The 23,131-nt window shown below is 39.5% G+C and overlaps 1 protein-coding gene across 1 annotated transcript; it reads left to right on the top strand.

The window, feature by feature from the left end:
• The first annotated feature begins 10 nt into the window (after positions 1-10).
• On the top strand, positions 11-20,956 carry LOC128996710 (apolipophorins-like). Its single transcript, XM_054422154.1, has 12 exons — positions 11-155; positions 680-833; positions 1,708-1,990; positions 2,616-2,769; positions 3,107-3,266; positions 4,526-4,794; positions 5,752-5,971; positions 6,619-7,219; positions 17,572-17,857; positions 18,065-18,380; positions 19,594-19,812; positions 20,558-20,956. The coding sequence occupies exons 1-12, from the start codon at positions 19-21 to the stop codon at positions 20,642-20,644; spliced, it is 2,886 nt and encodes a 961-aa protein (XP_054278129.1). The 5' UTR covers positions 11-18; the 3' UTR covers positions 20,645-20,956.
• Positions 20,957-23,131: the final 2,175 nt, after the last annotated feature.

Raw genomic sequence — 23,131 nt, 5'->3', positions numbered from 1 at the left:
GTTTCAAGCCATCACAAGATGCTGGTTGAACAGACAAGTGTAGAAATGATTGTTGTTGTAAAAGGATTTGCAAGCTTTGGAAACACTTTGCGAAAATGCTACGAGATGGACCACCTCTTCGTAAAAACTGCAGTTCATCATTTGAAACAGTTGAGGTAAGTTTTATTAAGATTGTCTTAAATACTTATCTCAAATATTATGACTGGTAAAAATAACTTTTTAAGTTACTAATTATCATGGTTAATTAAAAATTTCTGTTAAAACTTTTTCTATTTTTGCATCTTAAATTCCTTAGGGATTTTCTGCATTTCATAAATGACATTCATAGTGCAATCAGGCATAGTCATTTGGAAACGATGCTTGAAGTTCAAATCATGTTAAATATAGGTTTGGTATGTTGGTGTGTTATGCATATGTTTTGCCTTTTTATAAATGTGTCTATATACCCATATACTTTGAGAAATCATGCTTATTTGTTTATTTTCTAAATTCCATAACAATAGAATATTTTTAACTTAAATGAATCTTCACAAATATATTGTACAAAACCTATTGCAGTAGACAATTACTTATGAGACTCCGAATTCTGAATTTATTTTAAGTGCTTAAAATGTTCCTTTGTGCATGAAAATATTTCCAAGAACATCTCTCACTAAACTCATATTTATTGTATTTGCAGTATGAAAGCCCAGAAATACATGTCCTGCATCGTTAACGGAGCTACAGAGGCATTCAATTACGTTTCCGCTCCCGTCATAAAACTAGCAGCCAAAGTTTGGGAAGTTGTTGAACCAGTTCTTCACCAATGGAAAACTCTTCTTTGTGATCTAAGCGTGAGTGTTTATTCTCAGTTTGACTCTAAGTATATTGAGTGTAAATAATGTTTACTTTGGTAGCTGAACCAACTACTTTGTTATTGGTAGAGTTGAAACATCGTAACAAATATGGATGAATTTTTGTTTAGGTAAATATTTTACCTACGACCATTTTTAAAGTAGCCGTTTCAGTTTAGTTCTTAGAACTGTAAAGTTTCACATAACAGCATTGTTTACTTAACAGCATAGTTTTATTTTACTTAACAACACGGGTAACAGACCAATGAGGTTTAAGGATTGAGAGAGAGGAAGTAAAATATTATAATGCTTCGAACTTCAACACTTCAACTAATCAGCTGTTTACCAATTTAATTGTTAACGATTGGTGCAATTTGTCATTGGTACAATGAGTCGTTGCATCAATGTCAGTGGCAATGAGAGGTTATTAGTAATTAAAAACCGGTCGTAAGTAAAGTAGTGGAAACCCGCGAAAGTAGTGTAAACGACACTCGTAGAAGTTTTTAAGGCACTCGCCAAAGCTCGTACCTTAAATTTTCTACTCGTATCGTTAACACTATTATTACGCGATCGTTGCGTAAACTACTATTATTGGTTGAATTAGTTTTGATACCTTTTTAGATTCTATGAGCCCAGTTGTACCAAAAGTCTGCGAATTTCAAATACATATTTTAATCAACTATCCTTCCCTCCCCAACCCCCTCTTCAGGTGACCATGGTTTGGGTTTGGTTTAGATGAAAGTGCAAGAATTGGAAATGAATAAAACTCTCTCTTCCTTAGTTTAAAATGCTATCAGTATCGGCGAAATATTCTAATAGTGTAAAGTTTTGTGTCTCTTTTGTGCCAATCTAATAACTTAACGTTAATCACCAGATGAGCGGAAAATCACCGGTGACTCATCTATCGGACATGGTGGACAAATACAGAGATTTCCGTCGGGTGGTGATACAACAGGCGAGACGAGCAGTCACTGACCTGCGGCTCAAGACCACCCAGTGGGAACTACGCTCGTCCGAGTGGCTGTCTCAAGCAGAGCTGGCTGTGAACGATGTCATGCAGTCTGCGCAACAGACAGTGTCTGCGCACGTGCAGAGAGTGGTGGACTACACGCAGACTCTGTTGGCTGGGTTCTCTGTACTCGGCAACACTGTGGAAGGTTGAAATTTTTTTATTTGTTCTGTTTTATGTCTCGTCTCTCATCATGGTCAATATTACGTTAACAGATGCATTAGAGTGATTTTTACTGTAAAGATTATCTAATGTACGAAAATCAAAAATACACCACCAAATAACTCAAAGATGGCTGTTCATACTAGATCATGTCACGTTTTGAATTCATAAGATATAACTCAGCAACCATATCCATGCTTCTTATTAGATGTTGAAGCTGAATATGGTGACATAGTGTATTTGTGCTGAGTCATATGCAAGACATATAATGGTATGTCAATAACAACAGAAAATTTAAAAAACAAGCAACAGGAATGTTTATGTTTTCCTTGCTATTTTCAAGAGGTTGATGGCCTCGTTAACCTTGAAAAGTCTGTAAAAAAGACAGTGCCTTTGTTGAAGCATATCCAGGGATTCAAGGGGTGAGCCGGTATGGTACAAGAGTTGGCCAAACTGATAAATTTAGTGACGGGCAAGGACCCAAATCCACTAAATGGATTCGCAACACGTCTAAACCTCTAAACCACCAATTTACTGACAAACTTTGGTTTTGTATTTAACTTTGGCTGCTATATTATTATAGTTATGTTCTTATTACTTTATGGTTGCAGAAATGGCAGACATCGTGTTGGAAGGGATCTATCGCATTAGAGAGGTCAGACAAACCCTGGAGTGGGGTGCAAGAGTTGTAGACAAAGTGAACAGCTGGTTCATGGACTTCAGGCTGGAGAAATACCACAGACAGCTGGAAAACTTCATTGACAAGTAAGAATGAAATACAGTAGGCTATAGTTCATAAACAGCTGATGATGGCTATACAGTTGGAATGAAACGTGGATAGTTCAAGTTATCAAAAAAATCCAAGTAGAATTTAGGTACAGTAATAAAAGATTTTAAAATGGAAAAATCACTTCATCATTTGATTGCATAGCTGTAACAGCTCACCCCTTTTTTGCTGGACATTTTCTATGCACAGGCCTCTGTGGGACAAGTGGACGGGCAAATGCAAGGTAAAAGAGGCTACCAGCCTCTAAAAAAATAAAGAGAAAAAAAGACTTAACCATAATCTATTAACTACAACATAACATTTGGTTATTTCTAGGGTTGTACAGCTGATCTTGTCAGATTTTGAAAAGAACTTTGGAGAGTACGAAGTCTACCTGATAAGGGCCCAACAGTTCCTCACTGGACAGTATGAAGAACTCAGTAAAATACCGGAAATCCACTACATCAGAAGAGTTATCGATCATGTTTACCAAAAAGTAAGTTTCATTGTAACATTTTTTTTAAATGTATTGTTGCTACACTATATGAAAATTTGAAGCATATTATCTGGTGTATGTTTATACAGGGTGACAAAAAAGTCTGGAAACGGTTTAATATCTTTTTAACTAAATTCGTTAGAAAATTCAAACCTTTTACATAAACTTATATGTATGAAAACTACTTTTTGCAATCATTGCCATTATTTGACCTTCACCAGGGGACGGCCCACGAGGAGTAGGTACATAATCTTTAATGTAAGCATAGGTTGATATGCACATCATTTTAAAGGTCTGGTCAAGTGGAGTTCATTGCCGAAAACCGCGTCAAAAAAGGTTCATCTGTTACAAAATGGCGGCAGTTCAAAGTTGTTGCGGAATATACCTGCAGAGGCCTTAGTATTGGTAAATACTCATAGTCAACATTAGCAGGGAAATCTGAAACCCGGTTAAATTTGTTTTGAAGATTGAATACTATTATTCTATGAGCTAGTTGACTTTAAAATACAGTTTAAGCTCTCAAACTAATGTTTAATACGAGTATTTGCCCATACTAAGGCCTGCGCAGGTATATTTCACAAGAACTTTGGACAGCTGCCATTTTGTAACGGATGAACCTTTTTGGACGCGGTTTCCGGCAATGAACTCCACTTGACCAGACCTTTAAAATGATGTGCATATCAACCTATGCTTACATTAAAGATTATGTACCTACTCCTCGTGGGCCGTCCCCTGGTGAAGGTCAAATAATCGCAATGATTGCAAAAAGTAGTTTTCATACATATAATTTGATGTAAAATGTTTGAATTTTCTAACGAATTTAGTTAAAAAGATATTAAACCGTTTCCAGACTTTTTTGTCACCCTGTATATGTCCCATACTCTCATCCTAGGGCGTTAGGATGTAGGGCATTGAAAAACTAATCAATTGAAAATTGAAACATTGGCATACACAAACACAACATTCAACTATATTAGTAGGAGTTACACTTTTTGTCTAAATATTCTATGAACTTTTTGATGGTCGTTCTTAGAGTGTTTATTATTACAATTTGTAACGATTTTGCTGCACACATTTTGGCTAATTTTATTAATTGGCATTGAACTATCACAATTCATAATTTGTTAGCAAATGAGATAATTAACTTCTTACACCCCTCTCTGCTCGTAGGATTTTACCCTTATGATCCACCCCATTGTGCTTGGTAGCTGTTCCAAGCAGTATTCTAAGATATTGTATGATATTTTTCGTGTTCAAAGGCAAAATGGCTCTGGGGCTATACAAAGATGAGCGAACAGCTGCGAGACATGGTGAGACAACATCTTGAGAACATGAGGGCGACTCTGAACGACATCGAGAACAGACTCGACCAAGAAGAGAGGGACATGAGGTTTGAGTATGAGTACAACGATGAGAACAACTCGCTCACGTTCAGCCAGGAGTTGCCGTTCACTTGGCGAGCGTTCAACGAGCTACCTGAGTACAACATGGAGAGTGGCAACGGAGGATACTCTTTGCCTACGTTGGAGTGAGTTCTGAGGTGTTTTGTTGAAGTTAAAAATGCATGCAATAACATCAATCTGAATGGATTTAATGCTTGCTTTATTTTTTAACACAACCGCACAACCCATTCAGGCTGTTTAGGGTGGGAAAATCAATTTTCCAAGGTTGATCGATTGTCTAAATTGCACTTTAGCCAATCCAAACTCACCAGTACTTATAATGTATTTCTGAGCTAAATATAGTTGAACAAAACTCTCTCAAACGTTTCTATTCAGTAAAAACCCATTTTTTGCAGAGGATGAGTAGGGACAAAATAGGTTCTCTGTCACACAAAGGATTTTACGTTTTAATTTAACTACTTCACATTTGGAATACAGGTTGTCAGAACACTCGCACAATATTGTTCAGTATTAGTGATCTACAGCTAAAAGTAATAGACACAATGTCTCACAATGACTCACCAGTGAGCGTGAGTGTTGATAAGGTATTGGAGCACTCACTGGTAAGTGCCACATAACAAACTGTTTAACCTGAGAAAATCTGCAAAACTTTTAAGGTTTGAGCATCCGGTTCATTGTTTAATGATGCTTCCTAACATTTGATGCTATAAATGACAAGGTTGGTGTGTTGGTCTAGAAACACATGAGAAACAAAACACACAAAACACCTATAGGCGGGAGATGAAAAAAACATGATTGAACAAAAGTACAATAACTATCAACATCAACAACGATTTGAAGTGTTTATTGTTTTACTTTCTTTGCAATATTTTACATATAAGTGTAAGACTAAAACAAGTTGATCAAAACCTTTGCAAAAAGTATGTTTTCACATTCGCGGTGGAAAAATTCCTTCAAAACCCCCTTAATAACACATATTATTATTTTAGTGTAGCCTTAGACCCCAAACTAGCTCTAGTATCAAAATCCGACCTGAAATCCGTAATCAACATAATTGACTCTTTGCCTTGGTGCTTTTGTAGGTACAGCAATATGGTACAAAATGTGGCCCAGTACGTCTGGCAGGACGCCAAGCTTCTGCCCTACCTCCTTCCTCCCCTGGGCTCGGATGCTGTTATCAGCAATCGCAAGGTCGTCACCTTTGATAACAGCTACTACGAGATACCGTGGACATGTGGCGAATACCTGTTGTCTGCGGATCTGTACCATGACACATTCTCACTGGTTTTGGACTTAGATCAGGTAATTTTGCTGTATAATGGTGTGAAAATAGGTTGTTTTTAATTTCCTACCTTCAAATCTTATAATGCTAGGCTCTAGCCTGGAATAATTTTATACATTGAGGCTAGGCCTAGAGGATGATGGTACATAGCTAAAATCCATTGGGTTTTAATGAGGCAACAGCTTTGTTACTGATCAAGATCAGCTGATTCTTAACGTGTACCATTTTGTTTTGCCCAATAATCAAGGACAGTTGGGTACTACAGTTTCTAACTGTAAAAAAGCATGTAATTAATTGATAGGCCTATTCGAGAATGTTAAGGATGTAACATAGAGCACAAGGGCTAAGGTTTAAAGGATTTTTATATTGATGGCAGCTTACCTCGAGGAGGCTCCAATTCAAACCTTCCTTTGTTTAAAATGCTGTCAGTGACAGTGCAACATTCTACTTCTTATGTTTCTTGTGTCAAAGTTGACTATTTCCATATCATGATTTTCCAATAGTTATGTGAAGCAAAATTTCTAAAATCAAAATTAGTTGTTTGTGAAACCTAACATCCCTTAATAGCAATACATGTATTTCTCTGATTCTTGGTCACTGTCAAAGATGCAAAAAAAAATATCCAACACATTAAACCACTCCCGTTAAATCCTACTCTTTATTTCAGGATAAACGGGACTTGCTGTTGACCACACAAGGTGTAAAGATCCTCGTGAAAAACAATTTCGAAGTGTACATCAACGGACAGCTGGAAGACTTGCCGTTGACGTTGAGCAACGGAAAGCGAATCACCATGGAAAGGAGACCTCACAGTGTTTACGTTCACAGCGAGGATGGTTTCAGTCTTGAATGCACAGCTTACCAAGAGCAGTGTAGGTTCCATCTGAACGGTTGGTACACTGGGAAAGTGGCTGGACTGATGGGAACGTACAACAATGAACCGTTTGACGATTTCGTGGATCCATCCAGGTCTCCTACCGAGTCTGTGGAACATTTCGTCAACTCTTGGCAAGTAGACGATGTGCCTTGTGAATCAGGATCTTCTGACGAGTCAGACGAATCACCACCTTCTTACGAGTCTGAGTGTGAACTGTTTTTCTCTTCGCAGTCGTCTCCGTTCTACCCGTGTTTCCACGTTGTCGAGCCGAAATCCTTTTACGACATGTGTTTGGTGAATGCTCGTAAGGGTAATGTCTGTGGAACTGTGTTTGCCTATTTGACAAAATGCACTTCGTCAGGCGTTCAGTTGTGGATGCCGGAGTTTTGTGGTGAGAATCTATTGAAAGTTAGTGTTTTGTGTTGATTTCATTTGTGATACATTTTTGTTTGAATTGCCTTTTTTCAGAAAACTGGGTTGCATGTATGACAGCAGTGTTTTAACCCATTTGCATCGGATGACGTACCAGTACGTCAAGTCAGCAATGCCCAGTATCACGGCTGACGTACTGGTACGTCAGAGGCTCGAGAACGCCTGCAGCCACCAGCCGTCTTCCCGCGCGTCAACCACCTGTTTACTAATATTTTCCCGCTAATTTTGTGTTGTTTTTGTTCCCGCCACAATGTTCCCGCAAAAAGTTCCCGCCATAATGTTCCCGCCATAATATTCCCGCTATAATGTTCCCGCTATAATGTTCCCGCCTTATTGATCGATCTTTGTGGACATAGTGTCAGTTTCGCTTTAGTAGTTATGTGACTAGTAATGTTGTGATCGGCAGTTTTCCATTTTACAAACAATGGCAAGTTATCGTGAGCAGGCCCACTTTTATAAACGGGCAGACTGGGCATATGCCCAGGGGCGCCGGTGGTTGGGGGGCGCCCTGAACCAATGCCAGCACTAGGAAAAATAGGGTTTTATCAGCCAGGATTTCAAAAATAAAATGGGTGATTTCAACTTGTAGTTAAGTGATTTTCCCTTATTGCAAAAGTAAATAAATACAACAAAATTGAAAATACTCGACCTTTAGATTATACCTCGTGTAGTCAGGGAAAGGCAGGCAGCAGTGTGAACCGGGCGCACTCACTATACTATCAGAGGCAGGGAGGCCTGCATCGGGGCTATAGAATGTATTCTATAGCCCCGGGCCTGCATGGTGGAAGGAAAATACATAGGTGTGCTATTCCCATCATATGCTGACGTCACTCAGATTGCAAACACCATTTTACCATTGAGAAAAATTATAAAAACACTAACAATCAAATCAAAACAAACATATACTTATATGGCAATACATCAGCTGATTTTTTGTTTGCAATTTGAGTGACTTCAGCAAATTATGGGAATACCATGTAGGCCAGCTGTATTCTACAGGCCTGCGGTTCACGTGCCCCTCCTCTCCATCCCAGTCCCACCCCCGTCCCCACAAGTCACAACTACCAACTACCGCGCGGCGCCAGTCCAGTACAGTACTCCTCCCTCAGTAGTCACTAGGTTGTGTTCGTGTTGTGCCTGCTGCACAGTCGTCAAATCAGTTACAACACAACCTAAACTGTGACAGTCACTAGTCAGTATTGACACTCACACTACAGTTAGTGAACCAGTAATAAATATATAGAGAAGTGTTAATAAAGTAAGTAGGCCTATAATCATTGAAAAATGCATAAATTCCTAGTGGAGCCGAGAGCCGAGAGCCGCAAGCGGTTGGCTCAAAGAAAACAAACTCAAGAAGCAGTTTTAAAGAACGTAAAATGTATTAACCATTATTTCCATTGATACGGAATTGAAAACTCCCTCCCGAAACAAAACTGGTTAAAAAAACACGCCAATGTATAAATATATATATGCATAGGCCTATAGTAGAACGATGGAAAAAACATACTCCAGTAGAATCTCGTTCAATACGTGTGTAATGCAATGAACGTACTGTACTGAACAGTAATCAAATCACTGCGTAGTGCATTAAGCTATTGGCGCAGGGCAAGAGGCATTCGCATAGCAACTACTGTCAAGTTCATTGCACTCACCCCAACCCCCAACCCACCTGCAGTTAATTTCGGCGAACTGATGAGTCAACCCCCCTTCCCTCTTCCCCTCTCTACTTTGCTGTGGTCTAAACCTTTATAGTTATATATATATATATATAAGGGGGGGCGCTGATTTTGGGTTTGCCCAGGGCGCCACTGACCCTTAACGCGGCCCTGATCGTGAGTGTGTACGTGATACTGAAATAGATCAACTGTTACTGTCAGATTATGAAGATTTGAGTCAAGATGTTGAAGAGACTGGCGAGGACGATTGGGATGAAATAATGAATATTGGTAATGAAGACATAAGTGACAGCCAAGACGATGTAAGTGATTCTGATTTTGACATAACCCTAAATGAAAGCCAAGCTAACATGACAGTTGTAAATGACAATATTTTGAGCCATCCTGTAAATAATGTAGGCCTAAATGAAGTGCGAAACCAAATTATTGACAATGCTGATCTTGACATGTTGGATATTGAACAAAACGATGCGCTTACTGATGACTATTCTAGGCTATATCACAAAAAATCTACATGGATTTGGGACGAACCTCTAAATAACGAAGATTTTACACCAATCATTCATGATTTTACTGGACGTCCTGGCTTAAAACAAAATTTAGGCATAAGAGCTGGAGACAGCAGGTACAAGGTTTTCTCGTCTTTTTTTGACGATGAAGTAGTTTCACTTATAACGAATGAGACTAACGCCTACGCAATCGAAAAAGGTGCTATAGGTTTCCTCCCTGTTACACCAAATGAAGTCAGAGTGTACATAGCACTGTAATGGTCACATTTTATTGGGGGGTTCGTTTTAATTATTTAAAGGCCGCGAAGGCTTGAGCGCGCTTGACAACAATGTCACACATGTCCACTGCAGCTGGTCATGTCTCCTAGTTCGAGACTCGGCCGCTGTCACCTTGAAGCGCTGCCGTAGACGTGGTGGGGAGAAGCCGAGACCAGCGGACAGTGGACAGTTCTTGAGACAGTCGGCGTCGAGCGTTAGGTTCGCGCACACCAACCAACCCTCCTTAGGCCGTGCGAGCGAACCAAATAATAAGGTATCCGGACGAAGGCGAGAGTAACCCGGATGCAAATCTGGAAGTGTCGTGTTACGTAAGTACACTGTATATAGCTAGCGTATACGTTGTATTCATCCCCGTATCCACTTTGGCGAGGGAAATTGCGTTATTTATTAGGCTATTCTAGGACGTTTATCGTAGTTTATTATAGAATAACGTAGTTTATCGACCGACGCTGCGAGTGTAGTGTCGCAGTCACATACGCCGACTTTTAGTCATCCAAAGTGGTTTTGTTTTATTGTAATCAGGAGTTTTTATTTATTTTCCTTAAAGCCAAGAAGAATTGGCCTAGGTGCCTTCTACGTTTTGTTTTATTTCCTTATTTACTTATCGCGAGTTAGCGTCGTTTTCTTTTAATTCCGAGAAGATTATTTTTAGTTTTATTTCGAGAAGTGAGATCTTTCGTTAAGCCTAGGAGCTGGTTATTTATTTTATTCCCTAATCGTCGCCTATTTATCTATCAGCCCTAGTAGTTAGCTTAGACTTGGCCTTGTCAGCGCGTCGCTGTGCTGACACCAAGTTATAGGAGTAACTATAGTTAGTGTATTCCTTAATAGCAACTCGTGTACGGTGCGTCGACGTGCCGAGGTACACAGTGTGTACTTGTGGACTAGCAGATCGGCGCGACATTAACATCTACGAAGATCTAGAAGTGGTAAGCGAGTGACGAGGACTGTCAGCGAGACCCTGGACTACTCGAGCTGTCCGAGCAAATCGGAGGTAAGTTTACGATAGGTGCCCTACCCGACATAAACACCTCACAAAGTGGCGCCTCCGAACAGGGACATTGAAAGTTTCGTTATTATCGTAATATTCATACGTGCTTCACGTATTGGCGCCCGAACGGTAAAATCGATATCGTAGTGGTTTTTCTTTGGAATATAAGAAAAAGCGAAAATGGTAGGATTGAGTGTTAGCGCGAAAACTACGCCTAAAACGGTCAAAGCAGTGACTGAATCGACCACGACAACCACGACTACGACTGCAGGTTCTTTACAAGCTCAAGTAGCACAAACTATTTCACAACCAACTGTGCCATCGACTTTAAGTTTTCCCACTACGACCGCAGAGGCTACTCAGCCTCAAGTAGGTACAACTACGTCACAGTTAATGGTACCAACGACTTTAAATTTACTTACTACGACTGATCGTACGTTGACGTCTAAGAGTCCCTCAGAGGATGACCCGCGAATTGGGTGGATTCACACGTTAACCAAGGATGAACTTCGTTACGAAATGAGTCGATACGGTTTGCCTAATATGGGGACAGTCGACGAACTTCGCAAGTCGTTTTGTAAATTTTGGAAACATGGCATTCCCCGGGCAGTGTACGGTAAGGACGTGAATGATAGCGTGGACGGTGCGACTGCACTTCCACTCGGCTATGACATGGGATATGTCGACTCGCGACCGGGTAACAGTGACATACGAAGTGCTGAACTTGACAGAGTACGGGAGATAGTTGGTTTGCCTCCAGGAACCAACTTTGAGGACGTTTGTCGTTCGTTATCAAGCCTAACAATGCGCGCTGATAACAATCAGGCCAACAATCAGGCTAGTAATTATCCAGTCAATATGACACAATCAGATCGTTTTACAAATTCCGAGGGGTTAGTGTATAGTACACTAACCAGACCAAGTGTTAACTATGCTTTCGACACCTCCCACTCTACAGATTCGATTCATCGAACTACGGTGCCCGGTACCGGTCAGCGACCGTACGGTGGGTTCGCGAGCGAACAACTAGGTATAGCTACACAGGCAAGCGTGAATCACGGATTCAGTAGTGGTTTGCCTTCGTGTCACGAAAATTCGAACGTAATTCGTAAGGTTGGTGTTGATGTCTCGGCGTTGTGTAATTTAGTTCGAAAGTGGAACGTTCGTTTTGACGGCTCAAAGGACCCCGTTTCTTTCTTGGAACGCCTGGAAGAGCTTATGGAGGCCTACGAAATTAATAAGAACGATATTATACGAGCACTCCCCGAACTACTACATAGTAATGCACTGTTGTGGTATCGAAACTATAAAGACTCCTGGCATAATTATGAGTCATTTAGATCGAGTTTCGAACTACAATTCCTACCACCGGGATACCAGCGAAATCTAGACGAAGAAATTCGGCGTCGGACTCAAGGTGACAACGAAGCTTTTAGAAACTTTGTTGTGGCTTTAACTACTCTCATGCGACGCAAGGGAACCCTCAGTCTCCACGAACAATTGAATATTTTGTATACGAATATGAGACCCGAATATAAGTTGACGATGAGGAGACACGATTTTTTCTCAGTCGACGAAATGCTCAGACAAGCGGAACACGTTGAGAGCTATTTTAGGGAAAAATCTCTTTTCCGTCCCCCTCCCCCTCCGTCGGCAGCGTTGGTCCCCGAAACGGCTTATCACCCGAGACGAGGACGCGATAATAAATCAGGAGATCATTTCGGAGTTTCGACGATTGGCGAGTGTCAGTCATCAAACGGCGTGACGGGACGATTAACCGAGAAGCGCGTAGGCTTCCGGTCAGAGGCAAGACCACGTAGGTCACGAGAACACTCTCCGAACCCCCGGACGGGTAATTTTACGAGGACTTCGTCATCTACAAAACCACGACGTAACTCGGAGCGTGAGCGCGGAGGTTCACCCCGAGAAAACAATGCAGTTTCGCGATGGCCGAATAACATGAGAGAAAAATCATATCTCACATGTTGGAACTGTGACAAGAAAGGCCACATGTTTCGTGACTGCCGTATGCCAAGAACTCTAAAGTGTTTCTATTGTAAAAAGATGGGTATCCGAACCCATGATTGTCGGTGTCGAGAAAATTACCAAATGAGGTCAACTGAATCCTCAGTAGTGCCTTCTACGAAGACCTCCCCGGACTGGTGCGCTTGGTTAGAGAAAATTAAGAAATTCCCGGAAACCGAGAACGCTCAGATTCAGACTAACGACAGACGACCGCACGTATCGGTGACGATAGCAGGGCGAGAGTTCGCCGCGCTAATAGATACAGGTGCCGTAGTCACGTTGATCGGCACGGCGGTGGCACGTCACTTGGAACAGTCTGGAATTATGTCTGTTTTGACTCCTATGGTAGTGAGACTCGCCAACGGTAGTTATTCGAAGTCGCACAAGTCCTATCACTTCAAAGGTCTATTGAAAGGACGAATGGAAGAGTTCCATGCTCTGTATCTTCCCTCGCTTACCAGTGACATAGTTCTCGGGATCGATAGCTTAGAGCGACTGAACTTGGTGACATACCACGTGGAGGTAGAGAATACGAGACCGGACGCGGCTGATGGAGTGAGCGAACGGCACGGTGTTGAGGCTCAGTACCAGACAGGTACCGCCAACAATGTGGCTGGTGCGTTATCGCGACCGGCAGAAGGTGTCGCCGAGTATACCTCCATCGAGACAGCGGTGTGTCCCCTTCAAGTATGCGTTAACTCGGACGCTAAAACACCAGGGAGTGATCCAGAAAGGTTGAATAAACGATCTGGTGGCACAGACAGATGGTACGATAAACTTTGGACCAAGGTGAATGTTAATCCCGGGAGTTTCGATAAATACATTATTCGTAGCGGCAAGCTATTTCGGTTGAACGGTCGGAAGGATACGGACAGTGATAGTCGCGATCAGAGAAGGAGGATGGGTGCTCTTAAAAACGAGCGCCAAATGTCCGTTGCAAGTCGAAAGGATAATCGGTCGTCGCCGAGTGATATCCATGTCAAGCGTAGGAACGGTTTCCTGAGGTTGTGCGATACAACTCAGCCAAATCGTAGATTGACATCTAACTTTGACAAACAGGTCGATACTTCTCTTTTGCATAGGCGTGAGAGGAGAGCGTTCTCCCCGCCAGAGAAGAAGGGCCGAGCGTTGGGTGCGGGGATGGTTTGTCGCCTCGCCCACTAGAAGAAGCGTTTGTACGAGCGAAGATACCTGTAGGCAGGTACTTTTTTTTTGTTTGTTTTTTTTGTCGCCAAAGTGAAAAGGGGGTGTAATGGTCACATTTTATTGGGGGGTTCGTTTTAATTATTTAAAGGCCGCGAAGGCTTGAGCGCGCTTGACAACAATGTCACACATGTCCACTGCAGCTGGTCATGTCTCCTAGTTCGAGACTCGGCCGCTGTCACCTTGAAGCGCTGCCGTAGACGTGGTGGGGAGAAGCCGAGACCAGCGGACAGTGGACAGTTCTTGAGACAGTCGGCGTCGAGCGTTAGGTTCGCGCACACCAACCAACCCTCCTTAGGCCGTGCGAGCGAACCAAATAATAAGGTATCCGGACGAAGGCGAGAGTAACCCGGATGCAAATCTGGAAGTGTCGTGTTACGTAAGTACACTGTATATAGCTAGCGTATACGTTGTATTCATCCCCGTATCCACTTTGGCGAGGGAAATTGCGTTATTTATTAGGCTATTCTAGGACGTTTATCGTAGTTTATTATAGAATAACGTAGTTTATCGACCGACGCTGCGAGTGTAGTGTCGCAGTCACATACGCCGACTTTTAGTCATCCAAAGTGGTTTTGTTTTATTGTAATCAGGAGTTTTTATTTATTTTCCTTAAAGCCAAGAAGAATTGGCCTAGGTGCCTTCTACGTTTTGTTTTATTTCCTTATTTACTTATCGCGAGTTAGCGTCGTTTTCTTTTAATTCCGAGAAGATTATTTTTAGTTTTATTTCGAGAAGTGAGATCTTTCGTTAAGCCTAGGAGCTGGTTATTTATTTTATTCCCTAATCGTCGCCTATTTATCTATCAGCCCTAGTAGTTAGCTTAGACTTGGCCTTGTCAGCGCGTCGCTGTGCTGACACCAAGTTATAGGAGTAACTATAGTTAGTGTATTCCTTAATAGCAACTCGTGTACGGTGCGTCGACGTGCCGAGGTACACAGTGTGTACTTGTGGACTAGCAGATCGGCGCGACATTAACATCTACGAAGATCTAGAAGTGGTAAGCGAGCGACGAGGACTGTCAGCGAGACCCTGGACTACTCGAGCTGTCCGAGCAAATCGGAGGTAAGTTTACGATAGGTGCCCTACCCGACATAAACACCTCACAGCACTATGTATTCTTATGGGACTTGTCGACAAGCCGACCATTCAAAGTTACTGGAGTCGATCACCAGTGATCCATACACCTATTTTCGGAAATGTAATGCCCCGTGATCGGTTCTTAGCCATAAGTAAATACTTGCATTTTTGTAACAACGACAATATCGACCGGACTGATCGTCTTCACAAAATAAGGCCCCTGTTTGATCTAGTGGAAAGTAAATTTCGCCGTAATTACATTCCTAACCAAGAAATTTCTATTGACGAGTCTCTTGTCAAGTGTCACGGTAGACTGCTGTATATACAGTACAACCCAAAAAAACAAGCCCGGTTTGGGATCAAGTTCTATAAACTATGCGACTCAACAAATGCATATATTTGCAGTTTTGATATTTATGTTGGTAAGGACAAAATTGGAGACCTCCCGGCCAGCCAGAAAGTCGTACTACAAATGTGTGAACGATGTGACGTCCTACATAAAGGATACAACCTTTATATCGACAATTGGTATACATCACCGATACTAATCCACAAGCTCTTCAATCTTGGTACAAACACGTGTGGCACAGTTCAATGTGACCGTGCGAAAATGCCTAAAGACTTGAGAAAATGTAAATTGGAAGTCGGCGAATCAAGTGCCAGAACATTCCAAAACATTTTGGTTATAAGGTGGCTTGACAGGAAGGACGTGTACATGATTACTACTATGCACAAATTGGACTACTGCGAAACTAATAAAAGGTGCTGGAAAACCGGAAATAGCAAAATAAAACCTCTAGCTATTCAGGCTTATAACAACAGTATGGGTGGGGTTGACCGCGGGGATCAAATATTGAGCCAAAATAACATATTGAGGAGGTATGCAAAATCATACAAGAAGATCGCTTTTTACATAATTGATATGTGTGTGCTGAATTCATTCATAGTGCACAAACTCCTCAACGGTAACAAGGCAAATCGATCATTTGCCACTTTCCGGCAAGCATTAGTTGAAGAAATTATAAATGAGTGTGCAGTTGCGTTACCTGAAAGACATACGCCTCCAAACCCACCCCCTCAGCGCCTACAAGGAAGACACTTTCCTCAAAAGCTCCAACCATCTGAGAAAAAAGGTTCAAAGACTGCCAAACGATGCAAAGTGTGCTATATTCATGGTAACAGACGTGAAACCACTTATGAATGTGACACTTGTCATGTACCTTTGTGGATCACTTCAAAGCTTATCACACCCTTCGAAACTACTAGTTTGAACAATGTTTCTTCGTGTTTTACCCTGAGATGTGGACATTTATAATTTCAAAGCATTCCACACATTTTGAAAATGATAGTTTGAACAGTTTGTATTCATTGTTTCATAATAATTGACCTACCCTAAAATGTAAAAATAAAACACATGAATTTAGTTTACTCTTTTATTTTCCTGAAATGAATGGAACTGAACTAAAATTTATTGGTATTTACAACAAAATTTCAATCAAACCATGCAATAAGTGTTATTTAGTAAGTGAAGGCTATAGTATGGTAACGTGAGGCATGGGTGACGCGACGCTGCAACCACGACAGCGCCTTCCGTGCCGCACTCTGCGCCATACTGACGCCATCTCGCTTACAGCTTTAGTCTCTCTGTACTTCCAATTACCTTTTATACTGTGTGTATATTTTTTAACAATTCTTTGGATATTTTTATTGAAAATTATGCAATGATTTATGTATCTAAACTTTGACAAACAAAAAGTTGATCTTCACAAAAATTGTGTGTGTGTATATATATATATATGTATATATATATATATATATATATATATATATATATATATACATGTATGTAAATATATATATATATATATACATATATGTAAATATATAAAAATATTTAAATTTGTTCAGCAAAATATTACATTCCTTGAATGATTTGATAATTATGAAATACAGGCAGGTATGCACTTATTTTTTTGAGAAGTATAACAAATAGTATAATATTATCCTAAATACATATAATTATACATATAAAATACAAAAATATGTACAAATATACATTTTATTATTATTTTCAGCTACAACATACTATAAAACATCATAAAAAAATAGTTTAATATTTTTTAATTTTTTTTACTGTTTCAGTGATACTGGTATTTTTGGTAAATAAATAAGCCGATGCAAATGGGTTAAATGGTTTTGATCCATTATCTAATGAAATTTTTTTGCATATTTTTGCTTACTCGCGCTTTGAAAGAGTATAAAATTACCTAATTTTGGAGGGAAAATTCAGGCCCTAAAAGAATAATAAAGTTCAGGTTTATTGTCTATTATATATCACGTTACGAATAATAGAATATAGTTAAATATACTTTGATTGATAACAAACAAAAAACTTGTTAAAACTGAAATTATCTAGTAGTTTACAGATCTTTACAACACATACTTTAATAAGGGTCCATCTACTTCTTTCTTAACCAAGTTAGCTGGAAATTTTACAATTTTAAGAATTTATTCAAATACACTACCAAATTATTTAATATTTTTACAGTGACAGAATCCTATTCTTCTGAGGCAACTGGGATAGACTCCGCTGTAGTCACTCCATCGAAGATGTCGGCAGACATTGTGTTTGTTGTGGAAGAAGCAGACTGTGTCAAGAAAGATAGGTTCAACTTTACAGACCTGCCTGCAATTCTGGACACCGAGCTGAGAGCTAAGGGAATGACTGAGAACCAGTTTGCGTTTGTTTCATTCAACAAAAAAGGGGCTCAAATACAAACTATAAACGGTCATGTTTGGACCACCGAGGTCGGGAATCTGGAAGACATTGTCAGGTTAGTTATGTTTACTCATTGTCTTAATTTTTCTTGTAATTCCGTTGACATTTTGAAGTGAGGTGTACAAAATTAGATATGTGTGGATATCTGTTTGTATTGTAAAATAGAGAAAACCTAAACCGTAGAACATCAACGAATCATGTTTAATAATGTGAACACACTAAAATGGGTACGTTATTTATAAAGTCCACATATGCCCCATAGCCGACTGGACACCTCGTCAGCTACTTCTGCCTACATGTCCGCCCTAGACCTCACCACCAGCCTCACGTTCCGCCCCGGCGCTTCCAAGATGGCCGTCCTGCTCCACTGTAGCAGCTGTCCCGTCGACCAGGCTCCTGGAAGTGTCCTGGAGCGTCTCACCCAGTTGGACATGTCCGTGCACGTCCTTCAGCAGGACATGATCCTAGGCAAGCGGGGACGAGCGGTCAGCAAGGCCATCGGATTGGAGAAAAGCGGAGCGTACCCGAGGAAGAGACTCGGCAGGAACACTTTACCAAGCCCCTCACTACTGGACCAGGTAGATTATTTTGCCCTTACAGCCTTGGACACTATACTCCGTTTACAAAATTTAAGCGGAAGAAATCCATTTCCTCCACTTGATCACACCTTTTCAATTCAATTCAATTCAATTATTTAAGATGGGGACGCCACTATGTGCGTATTTTAACCCAAATATGAGTGAAGGATGAGTGTAGGATGAGTGGCGCGATCTTGTAGTCGTTAGTGACTAAGGCCGACATGTTCCTTAGACACAGCTGTTAATTAATAGCCCACACAGCTAATGGCAACTAAGGGACCTACAGTTTATAGTGGAATAAAACAATGCTCAACAGCCGAGGTTTTTCAAAACGTCAATCAGCTGCAACATACATTAAGCAAAAAAAGTAGTGGGGGAACCTCCCCTCAAACTGCCTAAATTTTGTGAACAGACTATAGCAGTCACTAATCATGTTATGCATTACTTCAGGCTAAGACACAAGCTAGAGGCTCGTAGCATTATCACATATCTAAGCCTATTGGTTATTGGCAGGATTTGAACCTGTGATCTCACTAACAAAAACCCAGTATCTTATTGAGAAAGTTGTAGTAGTATCAAATAGAGATAACTTACTAACATATTATAACAGGAAGCTGTAATGAGAATTGTGGATCTGAAATGACTAAAATGTTAATTCATTTGAATAAATAAATAGAAAAATTCAATCAGGAATTACTGGATTATTTTTCATTTTTATTAATCCGAGAATTAAATCTTTAACCTCTAGATTTTTATTCATCTATATAGAAGTGAATCCAAAACCTCTACATTAATTTTAACTGATTTTATTTAATTTGTTTAATTGAATCTAGAACCACTGCACTGTGTATATTTTTCATCTTTAGAAATTCGCAAATTGAATATCGGAGTTCTAAATTGATAGTAGCCAGTATAAATTTGATAATTGAATCTGGGACCTCTAGATAATGTTTAACCAGTACACATTGGTGAGATGTTGGCTCAGTGGGTAGCGCCACGGACTTTGGGCTCAAGGCAGTGATGTTGTGGGTTCACATACTTGTACCTGCCACTACTCAGTAGAGTTCACCCTTGTGCTGTACCGGCTCACCCCTTTCTTTGCTGTATACATACCATTGACAGGCCTCTGTAATCCATGTGGAAGGGAATATGCAAGTTAAAAGAGACCGATAACCCTTTTAAAACAATAAAACCCTTTTTTGTTTGATTGCAGGTGTCAGTGCCGAGAGACTTGTGCACTCCCCTGGTGCTGGGAACTAACGGCACCCTGTTTAACCTGGACGTAGCGCACAAGGGGTTGAAGGTGTGGGGAGGCAGACTAGCGGCTGGCGCAGTACCGCCAACCCCCACCACCCTGTGTGACACTTCCCTAGCCTCCGACAACACTCCTGTGGTCAGGTGCCACTACGCTCAGGGCCATGGACAGCTCAAGGTACGGTCTTTGTTTATTTTGCTGTCCTACATACACATCCTACGCTAGACTTATAAGCACTCTCTTAGAACCGTTATACACATTACTTTGGGTTAGGCCACAGAGCACTTTGAGATTTGTTAGAAGGTTAGTGCCATAAAGGTAGTTAGAAGACAATTACTACGACTCTCAAAAATAAAAAGTAATTTAGGTAAAAACTAAAAAAATGTGTTACCAAGCACAATGAAAATTTTGCAAGTTTGTTATGATTTTTTTTAGAAAGCTCAGTAGATTTTAAATACAATTCTTTAGGAAACAATATGCGAGAGTGAAGGTGTTGAAGCTTGTGATTTGGCAACAAAATGTTTAAAACTTTTGTTGACAAAAACTGTTGTCAACAAGTGCTGCCAACAATTGTTTTCAACTACTTGTGTAAATCAAAATTTCTGCTGTAATCACTGTAAACTGTTGTAAATTTTGATGTTTAAAAAAACTAGCTTTCTACGGATTGTTGCAAACTTGCATGGTTGCTATGTTTAACAAGTGTTGCAAACAAGTGTAAAGAATGCTTAAGTTTTTCTGTTCTGATGTTTAAGATCTTTCTCTGTCTCTAACTATAGATTATTCATATTCACACTAAAATAGTGTGCCGTAAAAATTCTTGTAGATGATTTACAACAATTTCATACACAAAAAACTAGTAATATCTAATAATATTTCAACCGAGCAAATTTTATATGTTAAGTTGATCAAAATTATGTTTTAGGAATGGGATCAAACTACGTTGGATGAATATCTGGACACGTCAAAGGCAGTTGAAATTTACACTGAATATGAAGAAGTAGACAGATAAGACATTTTGAACCTTGTATATAAAATTATTTTAGTTACCTCTTAGATGTAGCCAAGCCTTATTTATTCTTTAACATTTTTCATTTAAATTCTCTTGAAAAGTACTCTTTCTATGTGATTTTAAGTCATTTAGAATTTGATTAAAATCATATTACTTTGTTACTATCAGTTAGCTTTAACCGTGAAAACTAAGTGTCTTTTTCACTATGTAGTCTTTAAGTAACTATAAAGTATACTGGTTTTATTGTATGTAATAACACAGAATTATTAGCATGTAACTTAATTGTCTTTGTAAAATAAATTTTAGTTTTAATTTTGCATATTATCTTCATACCTGAAATTTGACTTACTTTATGTCAATTTTATAATTAATTTATGTCTGTTGGGGCTAAATGAAAATCCCAATTGTTGTTAGAAACAAATCTAATCATTCCGTGTTAAAACAACATTTTGACTTGTAACTGACATTAGAACAAAGTAAATATATAATCAGGTGATTTACGTAGGCTTAAAAATAGCCTATTGGTTCCTGTATGAGAGGGGAAGGTTTGAATCTCAGTTTTATTTAAGGGCTTAATAGCTTTTTCTTTGTGGCCTTTGAATAAATAACCAAGCAATTTGTCATCTCAAGTTGCCTCTGACACAGGTGATAAAATTAAATTATAAATACAAGTCTGTGAACTTAACTTTTACTGAGATATTGTGTTAACATTTACTACTGAAATGTGATTAAAAAGGATTGAGAAGAGTAACCACCAAATTTCTTCAAAATTTTACTTGTTGAATTTGTTTCTAGCGAATATCCCATATAGGTAATAAGCTATTACCGTAGTTCCCATAGTAAAAACCTGGACCTGAATCCATGGTATCTGCAGGTTTTTCCCATTTTTTTTATTTTGATTTTTAATACTGTACCGTAGTGATTTTTCCATAAAACCTCTTAAAATAACAAAATATTTTATTTAAAAAAAATGGCTTTAACTATTTTGATTTAAATTTACTTATGACTTATGGTTCTTTAAACTCTAAACAAAATGGTACAACCCCCAATCCTTTAAAAATCACCGTTTGAAAGTTATTGCAACTTTTATGATTTTTCCCATAAAAAATCATAGTTAATCCCACCGCTTATCCATGATGCTTATTATTGTTGACAAGCTAGTAAGAGAAAGTATGTGTCAGATTGCTGATATTGTTTATTTTTTAACCGTAGTGATATCCTTTTAAAACCATAACATTCATGGCCTCATGTCTAAATTTTGAGATGTTTCACTGTTTTTGACAGTTAAACACGTGTCTATGTTAAACAGGTCTCTGGGAATGTTTGAATGGCAAACATACAGAGAAGGTCAATAGTCTTTCTTTAGAGAAGGACAACGTCTTACTTTGGACGTTCCTCCAACTTCTGATGACTACCACTGTATCTACCATGCATATAATTTGCACATGTATTAATAGCTAATGAAATAATATTTAACTTAATAACTAGATAAACAATTTATCTTTAATTCTTACCCTTAGGAGATATTTTAAATAGATGATTTAATTTTTAAGATACATGTTGAATTTTTTTTCTTCATAGGGACCTGTACAAGAAACTATAGATTTGGATTTGGGTTAGCATACAAAATGAATACAAGTTAAAAGGTTAAGTGTATCATTGACTAATTTTTCTATACTTGATAAAAGTAAATAAATTTTGAAGCCTGGTAAAATAAAACTTGAGTCTTATATTATTATTTATTCGTTTCACACTGTTCTTACAAGATCCTACTTTTATGGCCTGTTTTTGGGTCAGCATAAAACCTACTTATGCATGGAGGATAAGGAAAAATAGAGAGTTAAAAGAATTATATGGTGAACCAGATATTGTGGGAATAGTTAAGAGTAGGAGGTTGAGATGGATCGGCCATATTAACCGTAGAAGTGAGAGAGAGATGGTAAAGATGGTACTCAGAGGTATACCAGAAGGAAGGAGACCATTAGGTAGACCAAGAATGTGATGGGTTGATGAGGTGATGAAGGACTTGAGAGGAATGGGAGCAGACTTGGAGCTGGCAGAGGATAGAAGAGCTTGGAGGCACATGGTTGGCGAGGCCAAAAACCACCTAGGTTTCCAATGGCCACAGGAGTAAGTAAGTAAGTAAGTATAAGACCTACTTAATTTTCCTAGAAACAAACTTCTTATAGGACTTGTATAGGCTCTATCCCGGGATCGTTTCACATTACTTTAGGCTAGTCCTAGAGTGTATCGGCATTATCACATAAATAAAATCCATTGCTGATTAGCGGGATTTGAACCCGGGGACTGAAGTCCTAAGCTCTAGCACTAGACCAGCTCGCCCCCCCCTTGTTTTTGACACTAACAAACACATCCAAGCTTTGAAAGATGTAAATGGAAAGGACACACAAAAACAAGTCCTTTAGTGAGGTCTCAGTCAAAAGTCAAGGACACGTTGATATCCTGATGCTCTTCAACTTTAGTTTT

The sequence above is a fragment of the Macrosteles quadrilineatus genome, unplaced genomic scaffold (genome assembly GCF_028750875.1).
Source record: "Macrosteles quadrilineatus isolate MER2022 unplaced genomic scaffold, UCM_ALF_1.0 Scaffold_6__1_contigs__length_79288215, whole genome shotgun sequence".
Taxonomy (NCBI): Eukaryota; Metazoa; Arthropoda; class Insecta; order Hemiptera; family Cicadellidae; genus Macrosteles; species Macrosteles quadrilineatus.
This window is presented reverse-complemented; position numbering and strand designations above follow the sequence as displayed.